A 12,052-nucleotide genomic window follows, 5' to 3' on the forward strand; every position below is an offset into this window, starting at 1 on the left:
CCTACAGTATTTTTACAGTCTTTATTTTACAGTTAAAATATACGTTTATCAAATAAAGTCTAATGTTACAACTAATCATGGATCCCTTTAAAGATTTCAGGAGATATGAGAACTTTTAAAGATATTTTATTCAGTTTAGACAATAATGTATTCACCAAAAACATTTTTTTCTATATAAAAATAAATGATTTTTCTCCAACAATCTTTATTTTCTAAGTTAGTTGTTTTGAAATCTTTTGTTTTCTGCAGCAGATCAGCCTTGAACTGTTTGTGGCCGAGGACTAATTATCTAAAGTAGTGAACACAGAGCAGAGGTGTGCCATGTGGCTCCTGCTCCGTGTCAAACACTTGCCTCAGTAATTGATCTGAGACAAATTGGATGCATTAATGTTTTCCACCGAGTACTTCAGAGCAGGTACGCATTGTTCTGGGAGTGAGCAATCAGCTCACAGCTTGACTCGACTGCAGAGAAACACCAGAGTTCAACAAGGAAAATATAACATACTTACCTGCATTGTTCCTTTTTTTCTTGTTTGTTTCTTTTAAAACATTCATTGTTGTTTTTCTCTCAAACTGAGCTGATGGCAGAAACATCCTGATCTTTATTCAAGGAACTTCTGTCTTGAGTTGTTTTAAATGACTGGACTGATTGTGATGCAGCATTTTAAAGTTTACAAGGTCATTTCATTTTGTTCCACAGGAACTTTGCATCAAATTTTCTGGAGCACATCAGCTGGAGAGTGTTTCACTTTTTACCACTTCTGAACTTGTGAGTTTTTCCCTGTTCTGGAAAAGATGAAGGCATCATATTTATTACGTTTATTTCTAACAAACAGCATTTATCTGTTGAGATGAACCAGAAGTCCAGATGGTTTTGGTTCACTCATGTTTCTTTATAAACATTTATAATCTGAGTTATTCAAAATTAAAGCCAGAAATTCATGTTATTCTTTACCATTTTTATTGCATGTAATGAAAAACAAAACATTTAATTAAAAAACATATCAATTTCCRGCACAACAAACACAATATCACTAAATGAAAAAGGAGCAGAAAGAAGAAAAAACCTTATAATGTATGCTCCCATTAAATATATACATTCATATATATATTCATACAACCATACATAAATGACGATTTCACATCCTAATAATCAGTAAAACAAAATAAAAAAGATTATAACTCAAACAGCAGCTTGTATAAATGCCTGTTATGTATTTTCCTATTTCTTCAACAAAACAAATTTTACCAATCTTCCAAATAAATTAATCGAACCAGCATTTTTATAATTGCTTCAAACTTGTTTTTCTTCATAAATATCCTTTTTTTTCTCAACTTATCTTATTAAACTTTCATTATAGTTCTGTTGTCTTACAGTAAACAAAGGAAAACTACTTCCTGGTTTGTCTAACCCAATAAGAGAACTCTCCTCAGCATCTATGAACGCAGACATGTGGAGAGCTGCGTGTCGGATCGACACAAACTGCAAACTCTGAGGCAGAAAATCTGAATGAAAAAAATACAAATTTGCATAAAATAAAGCGGCTGCTGAGTCAGCAAACTAAAGAACAGACAGCACAAAGAGCTGCTGCAGACACAGAGCAGGTGACAGATTCCACAACGACATGAAGAAAGTTAGGGAGGGAAACACTGAGGAGCGATTACTGAGTGAGAACAGCTGAGAGGAATGAGCTGATGCACAGCAGGTGTGAATAATAAACTAAACATTACAGACATATCAAACACAAACTATGACTAATAACAGAAATAAGCTCAACATAAATACACACACACACACACGCAGGATTTATCGTTTAAATTGATCAAAAACAAAGAGAAGCAACAGATTTATGTTTCAGTTTGAGCAGGATGTTCTGATTCTTGTTTTGGTTTGCAGGGTTTTAAAGGACAACCCTCTGGTTTGCTCCTGTGAGCTTTTCTGGATGCAGCAGTGGCAAACAGACGACCGCGGTGATCTGTACAGTCAAATGCTGCTCTGCCTGTCAGACGGAGAGGAGATCCCTCTCAACGCTCTGGTGATCGAGAACTGCAGTGAGTTTGAATTTTAACCTCATCAAAAGAAAAAACCAACAGACCTGCAGTTTTTTATTCACTTCATTTTGTTTCATTTGAATAAAGAAACAGATTTATGCTGAAAATTCCAAACCGGAGAGAAAAAAGATGCATTTTTCTGCTGAAAGGAAACTTTCATGATTCTCTGCTTCAACACTGAACTCTGGAAAAAAACATTTATTCTAAACTGCCAAGATGTTTTATGATTTATAAAAACTAGGGATGTGAAATTAATTGAGTTAACTCTATTTAATTTTAGTGCTGCATGGGCATAGATTAAAAATTTTTAATTGCAATAAAAATTTACAATCACTTTACTCTGGCTGAATATGTTTGTATATTACAATGCACTCAGTCCATGTCAGGTCATGTTTGTAAACGAGAAGTGGTTCTCAAACAGTTTACCTGGATAAATAAAGGTTAAATAAATATAATTAAATAAAAAACTCCATGTGTAACTCATTATGTAGAGTTTTTTTTCTTTTTGTCTTCTTATGGTTTATTTTATTTTATTTATTTATATTTTGCTGACAACTGTGACCTCAGTATCTATCTTTTATTCATCATGTAGAACTCATTTGGAATGAAAATCCTTGAATTCTTGATTTAACCTCATTATTCTGCACAAAATTTACCTGACTCAAAGATGTTTGGAGCATTTTTAGGTCCTGTTTTATTTATATTCAAAAAATCACATCTAAGCATCAATTTTGTTTTCTAAATAAAAACATTAAAAACTAATAATTCAAGTAATTTATTTTATCAATATGCAATAGACAGCCCTAATAAAAACTTTTAAACTTTTTTACTGCAACTTTGTTTTTTTACATATGAAATATTAAATGTTTTTTTCTGGCCAGGAAACATGAGTTAGTCGCTCTGATTGTGATTTTATAAGAATATAAAGGATAAATCAAAGCTTGGCACTGATTTAATTCGTCTTCATCTTGTCTCCTGACTGTGTCCAGCTCTGCCTGAGGTCAGGATTGTGCCCTCCCAGTTTAAGACTCAAGAAGGAGGCAACCTAACGTTTGAGTGTCAGGTGACAGGAAGTCCTACACCTGAGGTGAGATGGCGAACTGAAGAGCTTTCCTCTCACTTCTTTGTTCAGGTAGGAAGACATGTTTCTGTTTGTGATGACCAGAGTTTGTCCTTTTTTTTTTTCGCTTGTTTTCAGCATCTTTTTAAATTAAAATTTAAAATAGATTTGTTTCCTTTCTGATCCCCCTCTCTGTCTGTTGCAGGAGAGGGTCTCTGGCTCCACACTGAACCTGCTCCTTCACCTCACCAACGTTTCCTACAAGGACAACCTGCACAACCTGACTTGTGAGGCAGAGAACCAAGCTGGGCCCAAGGAGGGGATGGTGCAATTGGACATTGAGTGTAAGTGCCTGCAAAATACAAAAAAAAGTGGGGGGAACACACTCCTGAAAGCTCACAAGCTCAATATGAGTCGCCAGCCTTAATGGAGGTGAGGGCGAGAGCACACTGGGACCATTTTGCAGCGCAGGCAGGGTGGACGGCTGGAGAAAAGAAAAATGCACTGCGCTGATTTCTTCTAAATGCCCCTTCTACAAACACAGGTACATACCCAACATGCTTCTAATGGAGCTCTCTGTCATCTGCCACTCAGACGGGCGACTGGTGAGAAGCGTTAAAATAATATGAGTGAAGTGCTGCAGGGATGGTTTGTCGTTTAATGCAGGGATACAATGAGAGGACAAAGGAAGGTGAACTTACCTCATCTTGCTCTTAAAGAACTCTGCCACCTTATCTATTCTGCACTTTGAAATTACAGTTGAGGCTTGACTCTGGAGGTTTGCTGCTGTTTTTCTTCTACTTTCAGATACATTAGTGCATCTCTGCACAACAACACTGAGGAGTGACAACATCCAGTAGTCCCACAGAAGACCGTCGGATGCATTAGTGATACATTACTGAGAATACTGCCCAAACAATATCCTATATCGCCAACTCAGTGACACTCATTAGGAAAATAAAGCCCAAAAAGGGCGGGGGCGCCAATCAGTTGAAGCCAAATGTACGAGCATCAGGGGACAGATAATGAACATCAGGAAAATGGGCGGATAACTCGCGCTCAGATCTGATTTAGGCCCGTGCTAATGGAGTTTTCCCTCCTCCTCCGGAAAACCGCTTCATCCACAGTGATTGGCAGACTGTAAATGCGTTAGTGCAGCTAATCTATCAACATCAGCCCCCCTGGTGGGCGGACACTCGTTAACCGCTGGCCCTTTAATTACTTCTAATTACCTCCCAGAACAGTGGGTGTTTACTGCTGAGTGGCTCCTGGTGCCATTGATTCACGCTGTACATGTGGCTTCCCTTTTGTAAAACACCTTTTTCCTCCCGACCTAAGCTTTTCTGCAGTAAAGTCAGCATTTGTTAGTATTTGCCACCAGGAAAGGTGATATTTTTGAATAGCAGCAAGAAAAAGACAATTTCTTGGTTGAATTTTGGCCAGAAATCCTTTCAGAATGCTCATTGTCTGATTTAAAAATGAGCTCTGACAAGCAGCAGGCTCATGATTCTCACCTCCCTGTTCTCCCCTGCAGTGTAGGATTAGTAGGGATAGATAATGGACAATTAGTTAAATGTGATAAATAGCAGTGATTTCCACTCAGTGCAACGGAGCGCAGAGGAAGCAGGAGCTGAATGCCTCAGCATCCCCCTTAGCGCAGCACTTTCTGGGGTGGAGGTCGCAGGTTAAGAGCAGCAGAATGGCCCCGGGCGGACAGAGGGGGTCTCTGCACTTCACAGTTGTGTTCGATCTAAATGAGGCCATTTCCTGTAAGTTCATGTTCAGGGGAAAAAAAGCTTCCAGGTAGTTTTTGTGGTCAAAGAGCATGACGAGGACCAGGATTCATTATTCATGGCAGGTCAGCGCAGGTTTGCAGCGCAGATGGAGAGCATTGATTCATGGAAACTCAGAGGAACCAACTTTATTACATTTGGCATAACTGTGCATTCAGCAGAAAATGGAAGCATGTAAAGTTGTATATGTTGACAGATGCTGCTTCATTTATAAGCAGCTTCCAGGATTCTGACATTTTTTTACTTGTACAAAGAGGAAACTGAATAAAGACGAAGAAAACCTAAGATAAAAAGGTCAAATATTTTAAAAGCCAGGATGCAAGCAAAGACATTTTCCAGCTTTTGTTACAATCTTGAGAGAATTTTTTGTTTCGATTTGTTTATGATTTCAGGTTTGACTTAATTTTGGTCAGTTTTTGTTATGTTTATTTTGTTTGTTGTTCTGGTTGCCTGCTTTGAGTTTCACATTTTGTGAAAGTTGCTTTAAACAGTATTTACTCAACTCAGTTGAGTGGAATCACTTGACACAGCTTGGTTATGTAAATCCAACATATTTTTTTTTGGCAAAAATCATAAATTCTGTTCACAAAATGTTGGATAAAGAACTTATTAACTTTCAGTTGTTGTGCAGATTTTATTTCTTTATTTTTTGTCTTGTCTTTGAAACTTGGTTGGGTTTTGGGTTCGGTCGCAAAGGTTAATTTAAAACATAATTGATTATTCATCAATTATTGTGCAGATTTTATTGTTAGTTTATTTTTTGTCCCATCTTTCCATGAATTTAAACTAACTTTGTTAGGATTATGGTTAAGGTAGGAGCTGGGTTGGGATTAGGGTTGGGGTTAGGTTGCAGAAATGAAATAAAATAAATATTAAGTAATGTATTAAGCAGATTTGTAACATGGTTGGGGTTAGTGTTGGGGTTGGGTTGAAGTTGGGGTTGGGGTTGAGTTGGTGTTGGGGTTGTGGTTAGGCTAAGGGTTGGGGTAGTGTTGGGGTAGGGTTGGGGTTAAGGTTGGGGTTCATGCTGGGGTTAGGGTTGGGTTTAGGTTGCGGCTGGGATTAGGGTTGGGGTAGGGGCTGTGTTGGGATTGTGGTTTGGCTAAGGGTTGGGTTGAGGTTGGGTTTGGTGGTAGGGTTGTTGGGGTAGGGGTTGTGTTGGGGTTGTGGTGGGGCTAAGGGTTGGGGTTCATGTTGGGGGTTGGGTTGTGGTTGGGGTTGAGTTGGTGTTGGGGTTGTGTTGGGGTTGTGGTTAGGCTAAGGGTTGGGGTAGTGTTGGGGTTAGGGTTGGGGTTAAGGTTGGGGTTCATGCTGGGGTTTGGGTTAGGGTTGGGTTTAGGTTGCGGCTGGGGTTGTGGTAGGGGTTGTGTTGGGGTTGTGGTTGGGCTAAGTGTTGGGTTCGTGTTGGGGTTGGGGTTAGAATTAGGGCTGGTGTTGCAGTTAGGACTGGGGTTGTGGTTGGGCTAAGGGCTGGCGTTCGTGTTGGGGGTTGGGTTGAGGTTGGGGTTAGAATTAGGGCTGGGGTTGCCGTTAGGACTGGGGTTGTGGTTGGGATTGGGGTCATAGTTGGGGTTAGGGTTGCGGTTGGGCATGGGGTTAGGGTTAGGGTTCCAGTTGGGGTTTGGATTAGGTTTAGGGTTTGGGTTGGATAGCAAAAATAATTTTAAATAAATAACAATAATTTGTCATCAGAATTGTTTCTGAAATATATTTATCTAATTAAATCATGTTAAGTAAAACTTTCCAAACATTAAATTTAGATATAGCTGAGGGTGAGGGTCCTTTATAATGAACAGGACCCTCACCCTTGCAGAAATGTCAAACGTCGGAACATTTGTTGTAATCCTGTCTTCTCTCTCCACAGTCCCTGCCAAGATCATTTTCCTGAGAGATGCTGTGCCACAGCACCACTGGTGTTTCCCCTTCGCTGTGGATGGAAACCCTGAGCCCAGCATCACTTGGCTCCACAATGGGGAGATATTCAAGGAAAGCATATACGCCTACATGCAGTTCATCCCCGACTCGAGCGACGGCTCAGTAAAACATGGCTGCCTCTTCCTGAACAAGCCGACCCATATCAACAACGGCAATTATTCATTAATCGTGGAGAACAAACTTGGACGGGACAAGGCCACAGCAGTTGGAATGTTCATGGTCAACCCTTTTCTGGACAATCCTGAAGGGATCATTCCAGGTCAGCTCCTGAAAATTTTACTGACTCAAAAAGTTTTACATGTGTAAGGGATGAGTTATTTATGCAAATAACTTACCTTACCTTCTCATAACTAAGCTATGAGAGTAAATTTTACCAAGGTTTCTTCTCATTACTTTAATATTTGTCTGTGCAAAGTGAAGTGACACAATTAGGGAACTCAGACTGGTTCAAGTTGATTCATAAAGATTATGCAATCATTTATTTACACAAATTGAACAAAATCATAAATTACACCTGATTGTGAGCTATTTATAACAAGCGTCTAAGTTAAAGTGAGGTAAAACCCGCGTCCGAATTTCTTTTCACATTAAAACTCAGATTACTTATGTATAAACAGTAAAAGTCAGTTCTGATGTTAAGACTGGACTATTCACTGGCACTTCACTTAGTTGTTGGCAAGGGTAAAGGGTAAAGGTAAAGATAAAGATAATGAAATGAAGAATTAGTGTTTCTATTTTAATTTTGAAAGTGTTTCAACCGGATTCAGCACGTCCCTCTGAGCTCTCAGCTTCAAGTTGACACGTCACCCACCGAACACGTCAGCGTTACCTGGAGAGTCTGCTTAAGAACCCCTGGTCTGGCTGTCTCACCGACGACCCTTCAGGAAGCTTGTCCAGAAATGGTCCTTAGTGGAAAGGTGTCTTTCAGGTGACTTTAGTCCGCTTAAGCCGGGCCAGAGAGATTCCAGCTGTGGCTTCGGTCGTCTTTCAAAATAAAAGTCTCCCCCCCAGGGAGTTGAAAAACACTTGAGAGACGGGTGTCTCTATATGGACATGAGGCCGGCTTGCCTCTGTCCTGGACTTCAGGCCACCCTATTTAGCTGATGGGTGCCGCCTGAGGCCCAGCTGTTTCTCCGGAGAGAACCAGCTCCGTCCTGCTGCTTTGGCATCAGCAAGAAGACTCTTTCTGCCTGTGTCTCCAGGCGTCCGTGTTAGTAAGTCAGAGTTGACTAGATAAGCCAGAGTCAGAAAGGAAAAGAAGATAAGCGAGTTGCCAGCTGTCAGTGAAGGTCATTTGCTCTGCTTCTTTTGCCAGACTGTAAGAGATCACTGTAAACATTTATCATGATTAATTAAACCTTCTGCTTAAATAATCATCTGAACTTGTGTCCATATAAATGTAAGATTTTCTTAAGAAAACTCAAAATTATATTACTGATGTTTCAGTAAAAATAAAACAGTGATTTATAAAAACACAATGAAACATGGTGATGATTTCTGTGCTTCATTAGTCTATTTCAGGCACAATAAAAGAATAGGTGATTCTATATTCTTTGTGACATGTCATTATTATGATTAACAAATGCTTTAAACATCCTTAGTTAAACAATAAATGAATCATGAACAGAACAGATYGTTTCTGTTAATATCTGATTAGAGAGAACTGAAGTCCTCGTGTGTAAAATGACCCGTCATGGCCTAAAATAAGAGTCCAGCGTTCCTGCCAGTTCTCAGGCCTGTGCGAGACCTGCTTTGAGGCTGGAACTCCTGTTTCTTCACTCGAGGTGACCCCTACACATGTGATGAATGAAAGGGATGGGGCAAGGCGTGTCCGGTCCTGCCTGTTTTAAAAGTTCCTCTGCTCTAACAATTTTAAAGAAATGGATCAGGTGTGTTGGAACAGGGAAACGAGTAAAACCTGCAGAACGGTGTCCCTCAAGGACCACGACTGGGCCCTCCTTTTTTACACACATTCGTTTCGAATTGTTCATACTCTTTAAGTGATTAAACTGTCTGACACACTGAGTCATTGGATTATCCATAAATCGGCTGATGGAATAAAACTAAAAATCTTCAGCTGATACTGATTAGGCTTGTCAAGTCTTTCAAAACTATCACTTTCACAAAGATATTTCATATTTCCGTATGATTTGTGGGAGTACTTTATGAGGTTAGGGTTATTATTTGCGGGTTTACTTTATGAGTGATGTGTGTTCTTCAAAGAGGTACTATAACTGAGTTTTTATTTATATTTTTCATCCTTATTTGGGTGAAGTTATGACCTTTTAATCTATAGTTTGACTTTTATCACTTGTGAGTTGTTTCATGTCTGGAGTTTCTGACATTTTAACCAGAACTAATTCAGTAGAAATGAAAAGTTAAAAGGTTAGAAAAAGAAAATAGAAAAGCTGAAAATGCATTACTTGTACTTTAAACCCTAAACCTTGAAAAAAATCTAAATAATACATAAATAGCTGAACAGTTACAGTGAACTTTCTGTACTTAAATAATTTTAGGTGCCAAAATGCATTCCTCACTTTTAACTAATGATGCTCTTTCAGTTTATTCTCATGTTCATTATAGAAACATAAAACTCACATCAATAACAAACTTTTTGTTTTACTGACTGATTTCAAAACTGTTTTAATTCAAGCTAAGATATAAAAAAAATAATTGTTTTAGCGAGTGTTCGTTTGAGTTTTGATACATTGCTGCATGACAGAGTGAAGTTAACAATCCCATCATCTCTAAAAAAAAATACTTAATCTAGACATGAAACTTAATTTTAAGCTGGAAAATCTCTGAACAGAACTTCATATCTTTGGGTTTTGTGTGATTTATGTTCATAAACATGTTTTTGCTCTTGCTCCCTTCATGCTAGTCCCTGATTGGGAACCAAGTAAGTCCTTAACCGACTTTACGGCTCTTGATTTATTTTTTTTCACATGACATTGACATGAAATTAAGTTTTGCTCTCCGACTCTCATCTCCCCTCAGGTCCTGCTAACAAAGCAGATATGGATGTGACGGAGAACCCTGAGAGTCGCGTGTTTGTGGTACGTCTGATTGTTGGGGAGTTTTAGGTCAGGTGGAGTTTTTACTGATAAAATCTGAACAATCAAACAAGAATTGTTTTAAGATCGTGATGTTTCAACCCAGTTCTTATTTGTTATTTGGATAAAATCAATTTTAAAAATCTATGGTGCAACACAGTTATCAATCAATTTACTTGTCTTACAGTATCATTAATAGAACAATATGCAGAAGTTGTTGTCGGACTCAGAAACCAATCAATGTCTTGATTAGGACATTGATTTAACACTTAGATGAATATTAGTGTTTTTATTAAATCCTCTTGTGTTTTTGGCAGGTGTCTGTGGCCGTGGGCCTCGCAGTGTTCGCCTGCACCTTCCTGCTCATCATGATTCTGGTGGTCAACAGGTGTGGCCAGCAGTCCAAGTTTGGGATTCACCGTAAGTCGACACACGAGCCTGCTTCAGCGAGGCTGAATGAGGAAGTAATTCAGGATTACAGAAGCTGGTCTTTCTGTTAAACCTGTGACGGTTATTCCGGCTGGTTGAGAGGTTGTCACGTTCCAACAAAGTTCAGGATAAATAACCATCTGAGGTCACAGTAAAACTTCTCATTAAAGCTGTTGTACATGTTCTGGGATGTACAGTATTCTGCTTTTTGGTAGCTTTTAGTTTTAAACCTCCATAAAACAATTTGTCCCTGAACCTCAGAATAAAAGGGACTCTGAGCTCTTGAATATCAGACCAAATGTTTTCAAGTTGCATTGTGGGTAATAAAGGCACCAGAAGTCTGCCAGGTAGAGTCAGATAAAATAAAAAGACAAAAATAAAGAGGTTGTTTCTTATTCTGTCGCCTTGATTCTGATGTCTGTTCTCAGTTTTTATGACTCGGATTAAACCGTGTGACCCGGGATTAGTTTGATCAGAATCAGAAACGTTGTAAATTCCAGATGGTTCTGTTGGTTTTTCAGGACTGGATTTAGGTTCTGGTTGTGCTGAAAGTTTGCACACAGGCAGCTGCTGTTTAATGTTGGACAAAGTGCTTTAATTACAGCAGCACAGAACCACTGCCACGTGGTGAGGCCCATTAAAGAGACTGGATGGATGGATGGATGGATGGATGGATGATGGATGGATGGATGGATGGATGGATGGATGGATGGATGGATGGATGGATGGATGAACAGTTACATGGTTTATTGCTCCATGTGGACTCTCCACCCCTTCCTCTCCTCACTCAGAGCTCCTAAGTGGACCTGATTGCCTAAGTGGACGGTTCTCTCCTCTGGGCTCTTTGTTGTTCCATTTTCTTCTGTTTTGGACTCTGGGGGTTCTGAGGTTTGCCTCGCTGAGGAGGTTTTACAATTTGGGCTCCACTTGTTTGGCTTTTAAAATGTGCCAGAGTGAGGTGCTGCGAACCAGCCGGGCTTCTTCTATGGTCACTTTTTCCCCCAGTTCAATGTGGCCTGATTGCTGGTTGATGATGGTGATTATTAGAGCTTTTCATCCTCTGTCACCATGGTACCAAGAATTGTGCAGCCAAGTTGGTTTCAGAGAATGCTGATTCCTTAAAAAGGGGGAAATGGGTCTTGAATTGCTCCTTTTGTTGGCTCCTGTAATCACAAGATGTTCGGGGCTGATTAGGTGTCATGGATCCCTCAGTTTTGTCATCTGTTTGTTTCATTAGGCTCATCAGTTCTGGGGACTGAAGACGACCTGGCCGTGTCACTTCGGTTCATGAACTTCGGAACCAGCCCGCCTTCCTCAGACGAAGACTCTGGTTTGTCGAGTTTTGTGGAGAACCCACAGTACTTCTGTGGCATCATCAAGGACAAAGACATGTGTGAGTGTTTCCACTTTAAATGTAAACAAGCTTTTTCTCCCCTAAAAGTGTCTTTTAATGGCTCAGTTTGATCCCTCTGAATACGAACCTAAAAATGTTTTTAAAAATACATGAAAAATGAAAAAGATTAAAGTAAACTTGACTCTGTGACTGATATTTAAACCTTATGTTTAAAATCACTTTATTTTGTGAAATTATTTATTTTTCATTGAGCAGATTTATGACATTATTTGTTTGAAGTTTGTTGAACTTATTGATCAGAATTATAAACTTTCTGCTGCCACATACACTCACCGGCCACTTTATTAGGTACACCTGTCCAACTGCTCGTTAACAC

At 39.4% G+C, this 12,052-nt stretch overlaps 1 protein-coding gene across 2 annotated transcripts in view; it reads left to right on the top strand.

Moving 5' to 3' along the window:
- ntrk1 (neurotrophic tyrosine kinase, receptor, type 1) overlaps positions 1 to 12,052 on the top strand; it is a 55,011-nt gene that overhangs the window by 15,953 nt on the left and 27,006 nt on the right. Inside the window, exons 4-12 of one of the 2 annotated variants that reach the window (XM_014023441.1) lie at positions 701 to 769; positions 1,898 to 2,052; positions 3,042 to 3,184; positions 3,318 to 3,456; positions 6,770 to 7,099; positions 9,722 to 9,739; positions 9,838 to 9,896; positions 10,211 to 10,313; positions 11,560 to 11,715. In XM_014023441.1, coding sequence (XP_013878895.1) covers positions 701 to 769; positions 1,898 to 2,052; positions 3,042 to 3,184; positions 3,318 to 3,456; positions 6,770 to 7,099; positions 9,722 to 9,739; positions 9,838 to 9,896; positions 10,211 to 10,313; positions 11,560 to 11,715 — 1,172 coding nt within the window. The remainder of the gene's footprint in view (positions 1 to 700; positions 770 to 1,897; positions 2,053 to 3,041; positions 3,185 to 3,317; positions 3,457 to 6,769; positions 7,100 to 9,721; positions 9,740 to 9,837; positions 9,897 to 10,210; positions 10,314 to 11,559; positions 11,716 to 12,052) is intronic. The other variant, XM_014023442.1, reaches the window with a different exon arrangement.

Source organism: Austrofundulus limnaeus, unplaced genomic scaffold (genome assembly GCF_001266775.1).
Source record: "Austrofundulus limnaeus strain Quisiro unplaced genomic scaffold, Austrofundulus_limnaeus-1.0 Scaffold370, whole genome shotgun sequence".
Classification (NCBI taxonomy): domain Eukaryota; kingdom Metazoa; phylum Chordata; class Actinopteri; order Cyprinodontiformes; family Rivulidae; genus Austrofundulus; species Austrofundulus limnaeus.